We start from the raw sequence: 14,471 nt of genomic DNA, 5'->3' as shown, positions 1-14,471 counted from the left end.
TTGTACTAGTGTGGTCTTTTTATGTTGTGGTCAAATATATAAAGGTTGGTTTTGTTTTATTTTTGTTTTTCCCTTTTCACTTGCGCAACAAATAGATGAAAGGATACATCACATATGGGGTGCGTTTGGATACCGTTTATTTTGCTGAAACTGAAAACTTATTGTTGAAAATACTGTAGATAAACGTAAAAATTTGTTGAAATAGTATATTGGAGCCCATGAATAGTATTAAAAAGTGCAATGGGGCCATGAATAGTAGCAAAAATAAGCTAAATAGTGAAATAATTTTAATTTTTAATCCTAACCCAAATGCACACATGGTCAGGAACCCGGGGCAGTTGAATAGACATATACGGAATATTAAGGATTAGGGAGGATATCACAAATGGAAGTAAAAAAAGAAAAAAAAAAATCATTTAAAGAAGGCCAAAATACATTATTGCTAAATCAATGTTTTTAGTTCCTCAAATTTCAAGTGATCATTATTGGTATTTGAAACTTAAAAAATGAAGCGACCCAAATACCTATATGATTAATGGAGAAATGACATGCCATTTTTAAAGTAACATAGCATCATTTTTTATTAAGAAATTAAATTTATTTTTACATCTAAAAATACCCATGACCCATTAAGATATTTGAAACCCCGATAGTAGACCCATTTCATAATGGATCTTCCTCAAATTAAATGCCAAAATCTCTAAAATGAGAATTGAGAGAGATAGAAACGATAATAAAAAAATGAAGGTTGAGGATGTGGATCTTTTCCACGTATGTAAGTGTGTATAGCATTATACATTGGGAAGCAAATAAAGGAAAGTGCTATTGGTGTAGATTCTTTTTCTTTTATCTACTGGGTGGTTCTGGTGCCACAACTCTGTGCACAACTTTGTGCACAACTCGCCACGTGAACGAGATGTGCACAAAGTTGTGTCACCAGAATTTTCCTTATCTACTTATTATTCATTATTTATTCTTTTTTAAATATTAATTTTTGTTGAGTTTATAATGAATTTTCTGATATTATAATATGAAACTTGGAACTATTATCTATGCTTTTGAAATTATGCTTGTTCTTAAAAAATTAATTATAAATTGATTCAAAAATTACTTATAATATAAACAATTAATAGAGTGAATGGTCAAAGGTAACAATGTTGAATAAAAATAACTTTAAATTTTTCGATAGTTTCAAGCTGAATTTCACAGCATATATAAAAAAAATAAAACATAAACAAATAAATTATAATTATATTAAAATAATTATTATAATAATAATTGATATAAATTTTTATTTCTTTCCTTTAATTTTTTCTTTCTACCAAACAAAATAAATGTATATTTATTTTTATCATTCTACTTTTTAATTCATCTTACTAAACATACAAGAAAGATAACAAAAACAGTAGCAAAAATCTTTCTTTCAACCAAACAAAATAAATGTATATTCATTTTTATCATTATACTTTTCTATCCATCTTACTAAATACACAAGGATAACAAAAATCTTTTCCAAACTCCAACTTTTCTATTCTTCTTATATTTTCCATTGTTCCACTTTTCCATCATCTCTATTGGTGTTGTCATATCCATGTTCTCTCTTGTATCAATTTCTTGCATGATTGCCTCTATAAGCTGAACCTTTGGTTGCTCATTTCTTAAACTATAACTTTAGCAATCCCTCAGAAGCAACAACAATTCTCTAGCCATATCTTTAGCCCTCCATGTCCCATGTACACTCATCTGAAGTAGCCCTGGCATCACTCCTTCCCTTAAAATCAAACCTCTATATCTTTCTTTATTGCTTTGGCATAAAAGCAAGCGGATTCCCACTGCGTGCTCTTTGCATTGTGGAGAACCATCCTCCATAGTTTCAACCATTGCACAAATGACACCATGTGTGCTAGCAATTTCACAAAGAGCATTCTCTGATGAGGAAACGATATTCTCAAGTAGCCCCATTACCTTTTCAACCAATGGAAGATAATAAACCAGAAGAGGCAATTGATGGAATAATCTGGTCACAAGTTGAGAGATTGTGGAGTGTGGTTATGGCGTCGAGCATGGCTTTCATGCTAATGCTATTCATGTTGTTAACACCTCCATTGAGAAACTGTATTAAGTGCTGGATGGTCCCAGATGAAGCGATTGCTAGCTTGTTTGGCAATAAACTTGAGCTTATGTTCGAAATAAAATTACATGAATAGTCCTTATGACATATAGCCCTACAATCCCCCCCTCCCAACGTTCTGGGTAAAACTATATGCATAAGTGATAACAATTATACCTAGCAATTAGGCCCTCCAAAGCACCTGTCCTAGTTCGAAAATAAACTGCTCCTTAATATAGAAATCTGAATACAAAACATTATCAACCATCAGTTCCCTTTGTTGCTGTTCCAATAATTTTACAATTTTAGTTTCTATTTCTCTATATTTATAAAATCAGTATAATAGAATGGGGAATAGACAATTTCTGATGGTAATGTAAGAATACTTATTGCATAGACAAATAATGAATGGAATTGCTCAATCAATTGATTGAATTTTGCTATTACTTGAATTAACTGTTACAAGTTTCCTAATCTGCTTGCAAAATTAAAGAGGAACTGCATTTGAATCACGAACAATCTCGTATATTGATATGCAATTCTCAATCGTCAATAGGCCGATGATGCACCATTCCAAGAGATCTGACTTCCTGTTTTGGAGGACTTCTTGAAGGAAATGAATGTTATGCTGTTTTACCACAAAAAAGAAAAAAGAAAAAGAATGTTATGCTGCAAAAGGAGAGTTCCAAATTAAAGCATGATTAGTTCCATCAATTATCAGTTAAGTTGCATCATATAGGTGACATAAGTATGGTGCTAACTATAAATAAATAGCTCTTCTAGGACCACACAATGCCTCAACAAGTTGTGGGATCGGATGTTCTCACAATCACCACAGATTACATCCTATTTCAATTTCTTTTTACCTCTTGATTGTGTACTCTCTTTTTTTTTAAATGAAGTAATCAACCATAGAATTCAAAGGGACCAAGTTATACACTTGCATCAGCTAGGGATATAAAGGCAGACATACCTCTACAAATTTTAATTTAAAATCCAAATTCCCAAAGCGTTGAGTCACCTCATACTCCTCCCGAAGATATTCATATATTTGGGCATATTTTGCATCCCTCCAGGCAATATCAGATCTGAATAATGCGAGAACAAAACAAATATGAGGGGCTGCAAGATTCAAACTTATGAGCCAAAATCATGTACTCAAAATGCTGTAGAAAAGATATGGGAAAAATGTGAATATACATATACTTGAACGTATTCAGAAGTAAACTACGTTAAGAAACAGATTTTGAGGTTATCCAATCTTTGTAAAGTGAAATTATAGTACATTTACAAAATTCTCAATTTAGTTAGGGTGTTGCTTTGGAAGCCAGAGAAGAAGTTCTAATGACTTCACAGTCAAGAATCATCATCAGCAGAAACAGCTTTTTGTTCAAGCTTTATGAGCCCAACTCAAACCTTTTTTTTTGATAAATAGCCCAACTCAAACCTAATGGCAAGTTTGTTTTAATGAGATAAGAAAAAAGCTAGAGTAGGCAGAACTCAAGTAAAGAACTCGAGTTCTTGTATAAATTCAACTAATAAGCACTTGTGATATTGATATTTCATACTTCAACTTTATCCAAGTACTGAGTTTATTGACCTGTAATTTCTGCTCACTTGGTACAACTTCAACCAACTGAAGGGACAAAGCCAATTATAGCTAGAGTAGGCAGAACTCAAGTAAAGAACTCGAGTTCTTGTATAAATTCAACTAATAAGCACTTGTGATATTGATATTTCATACTTCAACTTTATCCAAGTACTGAGTTTATTGACCTGTAATTTCTGCTCACTTGGTACAACTTCAACCAACTGAAGGGACAAAGCCAATTATAGCTATTGGGTCTATGCAGTCACAGCCTAGAATGGTGAAAAGTGATATCCAGTAGGCACTCATTATGTGCACAGAGAATAGAGATAACCAGCCACATACTGAAGAATCACATGAAACAATAAATAGCATCACAATTACATTACCTATCAAAAAGACCAACTTTGAGAATTACATCAGCTAGATTGGAATTAGCCTTCCCAACAAGTTGAAGGAGCTTCTTCTTATCCATGGTAAAAGTTCCAGTTTTCTCCATTCCACGATTTATTTCTGCAAATTCTTGAACCATACCATCAACCTGAAGACAGATATTAAGGTCATTGAAATTTAAAATTTAGTTTCAATCAAACTTCCTATCAAATTGATAAGCCGTTCCAAGCAATACAAATTGTGTGGCATATGGACAATTAATCTACATCTTGAATGCTTATATAGAATGGTTCCAACCTAGAGAATCTGTAATGCACCAAAGTGGTTTAAAAGCAAGAAAGCATGCAACCAATGCTCCACTAAAGACGTCACAGAATATATAAGAAATTACCTGTGAAACAAAATAATCCAAAGCAATGCTTTGGCCAAGCACGCTTCCAATAACACGGACACCATCAGTATCCAAAGTTTTGAGAACGATGTAGTCTGGCCCTCCCTTCATGTCCTCGTCTAACAGTGGCTTCTCTTTTACAGCATAATCTAATTTAAAGACACATAGAGAGTCAAATAGTAAATTACTCACATAGTAGCTAGAAATTAATAAATAAAAGCTTTGGGGAGAATGTTTAGGAACTAACATGATGATGAAGATAATGGACACAACAAACTACAGGAAAGCAACTGACATGATCATATAGCTACAGAGCAGTAGGTCTTTAGAATAATAAATGAAAACAAATAGAGCATCCTTCTACTAAAGAGTTTCATTTAGTTAAACACTTAATCCCATTCTTAAACAAACTTACCATCTTTCCTCATCTCTGGAAGCAATCCAGAAGAATGTCTTCTAACTAGGTCCAGGTAAGTTTCAACTTCATGATCCTCAATATTAAATAGAACAGCAGATCCATACTGGAAAACAACCATATAACGACAGCTGTTCAGGCTTCCCTTGACTCCAAGGCCCTACAGAAAAGTCTCATGTTATCAAAACAAATGATAAACCAATCATCCCAATCATATTATGAACTTTAATTAGAGTTTGGTAAGATTTTCTTATTAAAGTCTAGGTACCATATGTACAAGTCCAGTTAAAATGTGTTTGAGGGGCACAACCACATACCTTACTTCTGCTGCATTTACTGGCCAATTAGTAACACTAGTTATGCATTTCAGGACCCCCAGGGGGTGGGTGCTGCATGGGCAGCTTTTTTGTAATTTGGAAAATTATGAGCCTGGGATGTAGCAACCCCCCCCCCCCCCCCCCTAACAAACATAGGCAGCTAGGCCAAACTGACAGGGATATTTAAATCAACTTATGAAAGTTTAATATCAAACACTCAACGTTATATACTTCATAACAACTGAGAAGACAGCTTTGCCCAATGAATAGTTATGAAGTTTAATATCTGACCATTTGATCACCCATTCAATGAAATTAGAAAATCAAATACTGCTATAGTAATTAAAACTAGTCCTCTGACATCAAGCAACATCAGCTTTGTACTCATTATTTAAGCTAAAATGTTTGAAATTTCTTGATGCAAAATGAGATTAGGCAGCATAACAAGAAGTTCTATTTGAGGCAGATAATTTAAAGCTGATGTTGAGGTTCCATTTTATTAGAGATTGAGCCTTGGTGCAACAGTAAGTGCATTCCACCAAAAGTGGATGCATTGCCGGAATAACCAGCATAACATTTTGCAACTCGGATTCTAGTTTCTATAAACATAGTAAGAACTTGAAACCAAGTAAAATTGTTTCTTGATCATCTTACAGCATTTTCTGAAGGGAAATCACAATATCTGAGGGCAATATAATTTGATGAGCGGGAGGAAGGAGGGACTACGTTGCTTAAATTCTCAGCTTGCATACTCTTCAGATTGATACTGCGAAAACCATGAATCTCAAATCAAAAAGAACAAAAACACACCCTTCAAAAACAAAACAAAACATAAAACCTCAGATACTATGATTTCATAAAACCCAACATCAAACACACACACACACACACATAAACACAAACACATGGTATTCAATCTTGAATGCAGAGAAAAACACAATATGGAGCCAGACCCACATAGACAAATCACAAAAGGAGCCAAACCCAATTGAGAAATCAAGGAAAAGGTTGAAACTTGAGCGAACCTAGTACAAAGAAAGTAGGCTTTAATAGGAATCTTTCCAGTTTCCTCGTCTTCCTTAGGCACAAACTCGTTATTGTACCCATAATCGTAGTCTGTGGTATCGACCAGGACCCGAGATGGGATTGCGGAGAAGGGTCTTGTTGAGGTGAGGAAAGCGCGAAGAGTTGGAGTTGAAGGAAGAGAGAGATGGAGAGGTGTGAGTCTGGGAGGAAGAGAAGTTTTATTAGGTGTGAGACACTTTGTGGATGCAGTGGATATGTGATTGAGGAGAAGGGAAAAAGCTCTCCATCTCCCCATTCACTGGAAAAAGAAAGAGACTTTTTGGGAGTTTGGATTTAAGGACTAAAGTGACACTGTGTTCTCTCTCTATAATGCCTACGATGATGTTTTACCAGGTTCATGGGAAACCTCACTGGCCGTATGTATCGCTTGCTTCATGCCTGGTCCATTTTTACTTTTCCTTTTTGTTTTTTGAGCTCAAATAATCAAATTTATGATTTATCACCAAATTAGATAGGATTAAAATTCAATATATTTTCTTGTAAAACAAGTTTACTTGCTACTTGATTACCTTATTAATTTGTCATTTACATTCTCAAAAAAAAAAAAATACAATATCAATTTGTCATTTATATCTATATCTATAGCTTTATTTATATTTTTATATAACACCCAAAATAAAAAATTAGTTTCGAAATAATAGTGAAGATTAAATTGACACGACATTGAAAGATCAGGAACCAAATTAACATAATCGAAAAGTTTGGGACTAAACTATATTAATTGTTATTGTTAATTAAACCAATTATAACTCATTGCATTTTTAGATAAAGCAACCTAGCACTAACAAATTTCTTATTAGATTTTATCTTCTCTAAAGTCTAAACACATTTTTTTAGGAGATCTACTAAACATATCCTAATTAAAATTTTCTAATTCATTTTCTACATATTTATAAATTAAAATTTTATCATCACTTAATTATTAGACATTCATCATATATCATATATAAAATATTTGACAAAATTGTAGTTTACACTCCAAAAATTTGGGTAATTTGGATTTTACCTTCTAAAATATCAAAATATAGACTAGTACCTCTTATGTTGCATTGCATTTGGAAATAACTCATATATAAATATATATATATATATATGTGTGTGTGTGTGTGTGTGTGTGTGTGTGTGTATATATATATTAATAGATAAAGTTGAGAGAAAATCCAATTAGATTTCAAATTGTACTTTAATTAGAGTCTAATTTTTCGTCATATGTCTCATCTAATCTAAACTTTTAAATTTTTGTGCCAAGTGAGTTAATTTAGTGTAAAAATTAGATTTTAATTAGAATTAAATTTTGCATCACATGTCCCATCTTATCTAAAAAAAATTATTTTTGTGCCAAGTAAGTTAATTCAATGTTAAAAATGAGGAGTCCAATATAAATAAACCTAGGTAATATATATATTTAAAACCAAAGCTTAGAGAAAATTTTATTAGAATTAAAATTAGATTTTGCCTTTGTTAGCTTTTCATACAAATTAAATCGTTTAAATTTTTTTATTTTTTTTTTTGAACTAATGAATGTTTTTTTTTTTTAAATATTTTTTCTATTTACATATTTTGTATGTGAAAATCTTGAATGTAACAAACTGTAATTGAACTAAATGATCCCATGCGCCTATTCCAGTTCAATTTAGAAGATACTATTGAACCAATTTATTTTTTTATTTTATGTTGTATTTAATAGAATTTCACGGATAATGATAATGAATTGATATTATATATGTAGTGTCCAATAATGATTTTTAAAATTATATACATATCAGTATTGTAATGAGAAACTTAACGTAACTAATATCATTAAAATTGCAAGGGAAAATCATTTTAGTATCTCCAAATGTCCTAGTCGAACCAATGTCTTATATATTTAATAACCTAAACTAACATCAATTGTACCATTATAATTTATCATTCTTGTGTGTAAGCATATGTTATATACTAGTTCTTTTAATAATAAGACTTCTTGAGGTGGTGATGTGTTAGAGGGAGACACATCATCAACTGAAAAAACAACATTGTTTTATTTTTACTTTCAAAACAAAACCACCCAAAAAATCACTAAGAGTGCGTTTGGATTGGGCGTTTTCGCCCAATCCAGCGTCTGCGTTTTTCATTTTTTTTTTTTTTTTTTTTTTTTTCACGCGTTTTGGGTTTGCGGCTACTGTTCATGCACTGTTCAATGAACAGTAGCCGCAAACTTTGACTTTTCAAATTTTTTTGGACCAATCACAGCACATCGTGTACTGTTCACGGACCCACAAATTTCACTTTTCAGCAACTTTTTCATTAAAAATGGGTCCCACGATACTATTCACACATTTAAAAATTATTTCGCTACAGTGTTTTTCAGTTTTCAGTTTCAGTTTTCAGTTTTCAGCTGTATCCAAACAGACCCTAAACCTCAAGCGAAAACAACATCATTCTTACCGATACATATGTTTTGTAAATTATACTACACGTTGTTATTATTTATTTTTTCAATACCATAATTGAATTGTGGTGTAAGAACATTAGGGTTACCAATATATTTGCATTTTTTTTATATTCTTTTGAAGCAAGTACATGATGGTTTATATCTTTTTGGTACAAACGTGATGTTTGGGAATCATTTGAATGGTTGTTGATTGCACTTGGGAGATTAATTCACATTTACTTAGAATATGCTGGTGGCTCGTGAGCACCCATTGAGTAGCTTAGGTGGTCTCGTGCTTCTATTTGCCCAATACACTAGTGACAATGATCTTGGTTAGGTTGATCATAATGAGAATGCAGTTGATGATGAAGTAGGGGTCAATGGTGATGAGAAGGATATTATTGGTTAAATGACTAAGTTAGAAGATAATTTTTTCAGTAGTGTTATGGACTAGTAAAAGATAGCATAAATGATAGATACTAGACATATGATTCTAACCCAATCCCAATTGATAAATATATACCTAATCTTAACATCATCTCACCAAAAGCCTTATAATTTTACTCGTTCACGTTTTATAATATTTTCAAATGAGACATCCAAAGTTCAAATGCTCTCACCCTAAATGGAGTTATTGTTATAAATGGTGAAGAATGAATTGTTAGGGTGAGGTATAGGTGTGAAAATTGTGAATGTGATACTAACAAATAAAGAAATTGGTTTCTCCTCATGTGAAAAAAAATATACACACTTGTCCAAGGGCCTTTTTATGATTGTATGGCAGGTGCAAGGTGGGTTGCTAATGTGTCCCTTAACACTTTGTTTGGTTACCAAAAAAAAAAAAAAAAAAAAAAACCCTCGTGTGTATGGAAATCGGAAGAGAAGGAGAAAAGAAAAGTGAAGAAAGATGTATGTTTATTTCTAAACTTGTCTGAACTTGAGAGAGATAAATTTAAAATCTTTTAGTGCTTGTTTCCCTTCAATCCTGCTCAAATTGGGTGGACAGCAAAAAGCATGCCCAAGGGAATTTGTGTTGACACTTTTTCAAACGGAGAAAATGATGTGTTTTCCCTTAATTTCTCTTCTTTTCCACCCCCTCCCCCTTTTCCAAATATAGTGTAAGAGTCTATTTGGAATGAAGGGGAATGGAGAAGAGGAGAGGGAATAGGCGGTTGGAACCTCCACACCTCTTCTCTCCCTCCATCTCCCTCTATCCAAACATATGGCAAAATTTCAGGAAGGATTACATGATGAAGCTAGTGGACATAAAAGAAAGTATAAGAGCATACTACCAAGCAGAAGTTTCTATGGACAAAGCATTCAAAGCTAGGCATAGTACAAATGAAACACTCCAAGGAAGTTTTTAAAATCAATTTGAAGGGATTAGAGATTACTATGAAAAACTTAAGAGCTTCAAATCAGCCAGTAATTTGCCGTGAATTTATGTATGCCTTGATTTGTGTAGAAAGGGATTTACTTGATGGATGTAGACTAGTATCAATCTCTAAGACTTTTTATGGACAACTAGATTAATTATGGACATGAACATAATAACCATTTTGAAAATGAAAGTAAACTTGGTGGACAAAAAAAAAAAAAAAAATTCAACTTAAGTGATCAAAATGAAAATTGTCCAAAACTCTAAGGACTAAAAATATAATTTAGTATTGTCAAGAGTCTTGTAACTAATCCAGGGGGTTGGGCGAGTTGTTTGGGCTCTCGGTTTCAAGGTGCTTGTACTGGGCTCGACTGAGTGTGCTCTCTCGTTCAAATCCTGCTACCTGCACTTTAAAAAGAATTTCCTGGACCAGCGCTTTACCCCTTCGTGGGCCCACCTGACGCGAACAGTGATAAGTCTTTAGTTGAAGACCTATTGTACAAGAGCAAAATAAGTCTTGTAACTCAATTAACATATCCTAATATTTTTAAGAGTGACGTTTATAATTCAAATCTCCTTTATCAAATAAAAAAAGTTTAATCTAAAGTTGGTCTTGTTTAATTTTGGGAACACAAAAAAAAAAAGAAAAAAAGAATTGATAAAATAAATTCAAGTCTACGTGTTAGAAAAAGGTTGTTTTGTATTGTTGTACACTCCCACTAGTCTCGTTTCAATGGACATCATTATTATGTTTTACAATTTCAAAGATCGTTGCCAATATTATTAGGTGATAAATTAAATAGTACTTGCATTGAAAACATAAGAATAAAATTGTCGTTCAAGAACAAGTATCAAACGACATCGTTTTCCCCCACAGTGGCAAACACATAATTCACAAACATCACTGTTGTCCAGCTCCTGAAAAACAACGAAGACCCAAATAGACAGCCACCGAAGTGAGTGAGAGAGAGAGAGAGAGAGAGAGAGAAAGAAATGGCGATTTCTGGGGATCTAAGGGTCTCTGCAACACTGGGCTCGTACCATGCATACCCTCTTCGAAGCTCTTTGCGCCCTTCTAAGGTTTCTTCTCTTTGCACCCTTTTATTGTTTCTCACTGCTAATTCTCTCTATGTATTTTTGTCTTCTTTTTTTTTCCTTGAATTCTATCTGGGTTTCATGCAATTCATTCTATATCTTCTTTGTTTCTCTGTTTAATACTTTAATTCACGTGAAGGGGTCAAGAAAGAACTGAAAATGTAGGATCTTGTAACTGGTTTGAGGGTTGGAGTTTTAATTTTGAGATTCCTCATTTTATTCTACTTTTCCTTGGGACTTCTTAGCTACCAAACAGAGCTTTGATGATTTGAATTAATGGGTTTTTTTTTTTTTTTTTTAATAATTTCTGGTTCATATGGTTGTAGCTGAAAGGAATGTTGTATATTTTTGTTACAAAAGTCAGGGTCTTTTTGATATTTTTATGTGTTATTCTTCAAATTTCAAGTCGAACACACCCACCTGGAAAGAGTATTCAGAGTGAATTTAGAATTTGCTAAGATATTTTGTTTACGGCTAGTCCCAAACCCTGAAAAAAGAGGAGGGTTGCTATAGGTTGAGAGCTAGACTAAAATTTAGACACTCTATTATGAATAAATCCACTACAAATACACATTAGCTGTTGGGGCGTCTCCTAAATACATCTGGTTGACCCTGACTAGATTGTTGATTGTTGAGGAATTGCTGCCAATCCCAAAATATTGGGACTAAAGCTTGATTGATTGTTGTTATTGTTTTCTGATTGCAGTGTAATATTTAGGGTAGACTAAAGAATATTCTTAACTTGATAAATATTGTGATTATAGTGACAATAATTTTATTGATTAGGTTTTTATTAAAGTCAATAATTTCTTCTTCTTTTTCTTTTTTTTTTTTTTTTTTTTTTTGGGGGGGGGGGGGGGGTACATTTAGTGCTATTGGGTAGTACAACTGATTTAATTTTGTAGATGTATGGAAAGTGCATCATTGTTTATCCTTCTGTTTGAGAAGCATCATTATTTTGCAATTTACTGGCAGTCATGGTTCTATGGACTAATAAGGGCGTTGGGGTGAAAGAGATACAAGATGTTCTGTGTTTAAACATGGACATGTTACATATCATGTGTATATAGAGGGTTTATAGATATTATGCAAAGACTTTGACCTGCTTTAAGTCTTCAAAATGTTTTTGCTGTGTAATAGGTAGAGTTCTCTGGTTTCCTGAATGGAGGATCCAGCATATCTGATATCACATCCAAATGGCCCAGCATGGTACTTGATAACCGCAATATGCGTGGTCATTCCAAGCAAATTCCGCATGTCACTGGAGATTATAAGCTGTCGCCAAAGTCCATCAGCCAAGCTGCTGAGAGCTTCCTCCTTGATGCCATTAACATGAGCTTCCTTGAGCGTTTAAACTTGGCTTGGAAGATAGTGTTCCCATCACCAACATCTAGGAAGAACTCTAATGCTAGAGTTGCCAAGCAGCGCTTGAAGATGATTCTCTTCTCTGACCGATGTGCAGTTAGTGATGAGGCCAAACAAAAGATTGTCAAGAACATTGTGCAGTCTCTATCAGATTTCGTGGAGATAGAATCACGGGATAAAGTTCAGCTGAGTGTCTCTACTGATTCAGATCTTGGAACCATTTATTCTGTCACAGTGCCAGTACGGAGAGTGAAACCAGAATATCAAGATTTGGATGAGGCTGGAACGATAACAAATATTGAGTACAAAGATACTGGAGACTCGTCAGGTTCTGTGGATGTTAGGTTTGATTTCTTTATTCCAGATGAAAGGTCCTATTGATTTCTTGGCACGAAAACACCCATGATTGTTGGCTGGTATCAATAAGTTCGTCTTTGGATCCATAGCTAGTGAACCAATTTCTGTAAATATATGCTACTTTAAAAGAGTGAAAGTTTTGATGCTTTACAGTTTGTAGTCTAATTTGATGTTTGGCTTAATGACTCTATGAGTGCAAATCCGTTCATTGCACATTCATGTTAGATTTTGTTTTTTCAGATTTTGATTTCTAATGTGCGTATTTGCTCATCACAATTACATTAGATTTTACGTGTGCCCGCTTTCAACTACAATACTTGAGTCCAACAAAAGTTGGTTTTCTAGTGTTTGTCTTTATTAAGGTCAATTGAAATCCTTGACAGGACTTTGTTACTAACAAATTGTTGGGTTATATATATATATCCCTCTCTTTTCTTTTGGTCATATGTTTGGGTTTTAATTATCCATGATTTTTAGCTCAAATAGCACATGTTCTCTTTGTATGAGCAAGGTGAAGCATAAGGTTGTGTGTTTGAGACCCACCGGCTATTGGGAATGTACAACTTACCAATAAATAAAGTATGGCAATTGTGAACTTATTAATTTCTAGGGGAAGTTTGGGGGTTTATTATGATGGTTAGGATAAACGTACAATTTATATAATGGGTGACAATTTTTCACATTCACTATGGCCAATCTCCCATTTGCTGAAAAGCTGTGGACCAATAAAGTGTGGCACTTTCTGCATATAGTCAGGGGATGAATCCATAGCAAGTCAAGGTATAATTTCATGTAGCTGATCACAAAATGGCGAGGGCGTTGGAGAGGAAGAAGAATTTAGAATCAAATGATACCACGTTAGTCATATGTATGCGGTATCGAAATTCAACAATTGAGAGACGGTAAAATATTAGCATTCCACCACTACTCTCGGGTGCTAGAGCTGTGGAGCTACCAGTGTCTTGATAATTCATGGGAAACACACACTTTGGTTGAATGATATAGAATTTATAATCCTTTGGTTGATTTTGTACTTGTATGATTGTATCTTCCTTGCGGGTAAGACATTCAATTAGGCCCAAATTGGAGCTTGACAAGCACCCATGGCCTGTGTTAATCACTTAATCTGTAGTTCCAACTTAAAAAAGAATAAACAAAACAAAACAAAATGGGGAAAGTGAGTTGGGGAACCAAAATTTGTAGAATGCAACCAATCAAAATCAACGCTTTAAAAAAAAAAAAAAAAACGACAACAACAACAACACATTTTTCATGGGTTTTGAGGCCTCGTATCAAGGTGTGTTGGTATGTACTTTCATTCTAAAGAGGCTTTGGAGTCCATTACTTCCTAGCTCATCACTATATATCCCAAGCCCAAGCCCAAAAGATTAAAAAATTAGGAAAAGAAAGTGGGAATTGAACCCGACGTGAATCGAACACGCAACCTTCTGATCTGGAGTCAGACGCGCTACCATTGCGCCACGGATCCACTTGTTATTTCAAGTTACCAAAAATAGATATTAAACTATAAAACCGGAAATCGAGGACAATTTCGTAATTCAA

At 33.7% G+C, this 14,471-nt stretch overlaps 2 protein-coding genes and 1 non-coding gene across 3 annotated transcripts; 1 reads left to right on the top strand and 2 right to left on the bottom strand.

The window, feature by feature from the left end:
- Positions 1–2,318: 2,318 nt before the first annotated feature.
- On the bottom strand, positions 2,319–6,677 carry LOC115978813. The gene is made up of 7 exons (XM_031100687.1): positions 6,240–6,677; positions 5,869–5,980; positions 4,898–5,057; positions 4,483–4,631; positions 4,088–4,239; positions 3,084–3,198; positions 2,319–2,738 (listed from the first exon to the last, which is right to left on the bottom strand). Exons 1-7 carry the CDS (start codon positions 6,533–6,535, stop codon positions 2,598–2,600), a joined length of 1,125 nt encoding a protein of 374 aa, XP_030956547.1. The 5' UTR covers positions 6,536–6,677; the 3' UTR covers positions 2,319–2,597.
- Positions 6,678–10,952: 4,275 nt separating this feature from the next.
- LOC115978812 (cell division topological specificity factor homolog, chloroplastic) lies at positions 10,953–13,088 on the top strand. Its single transcript, XM_031100686.1, has 2 exons — positions 10,953–11,171; positions 12,327–13,088. Exons 1-2 carry the CDS (start codon positions 11,085–11,087, stop codon positions 12,930–12,932), a joined length of 693 nt encoding a protein of 230 aa, XP_030956546.1. The 5' UTR covers positions 10,953–11,084; the 3' UTR covers positions 12,933–13,088.
- Positions 13,089–14,325: 1,237 nt separating this feature from the next.
- On the bottom strand, positions 14,326–14,397 carry TRNAW-CCA. The gene has a single exon. It is a non-coding gene; the product is annotated as a tRNA-Trp (tRNA).
- Positions 14,398–14,471: the final 74 nt, after the last annotated feature.

The sequence above is a fragment of the Quercus lobata genome, chromosome 3 (assembly GCF_001633185.2).
Source record: "Quercus lobata isolate SW786 chromosome 3, ValleyOak3.0 Primary Assembly, whole genome shotgun sequence".
Classification (NCBI taxonomy): domain Eukaryota; kingdom Viridiplantae; phylum Streptophyta; class Magnoliopsida; order Fagales; family Fagaceae; genus Quercus; species Quercus lobata.
This window is presented reverse-complemented; position numbering and strand designations above follow the sequence as displayed.

Excerpts from the sequence above, each read along its gene's own strand:
- LOC115978813 (XM_031100687.1), bottom strand. The coding sequence starts at position 6,535 with ATGGGGAGATGGAGAGCTTTTTCCCTTCTCCTCAATCACATATCCACT. Across the intron at positions 4,632-4,897 it reads TCCAGAGATGAGGAAAGATG|ATTATGCTGTAAAAGAGAAG; the intron begins GTAAGTTTGTTT and ends TCTTTAAATTAG. Across the intron at positions 4,240-4,482 it reads TGGATTATTTTGTTTCACAG|GTTGATGGTATGGTTCAAGA; the intron begins GTAATTTCTTAT and ends ATCTGTCTTCAG.
- LOC115978812 (XM_031100686.1), top strand. The coding sequence starts at position 11,085 with ATGGCGATTTCTGGGGATCTAAGGGTCTCTGCAACACTGGGCTCGTAC. Across the intron at positions 11,172-12,326 it reads GCTCTTTGCGCCCTTCTAAG|GTAGAGTTCTCTGGTTTCCT; the intron begins GTTTCTTCTCTT and ends GCTGTGTAATAG.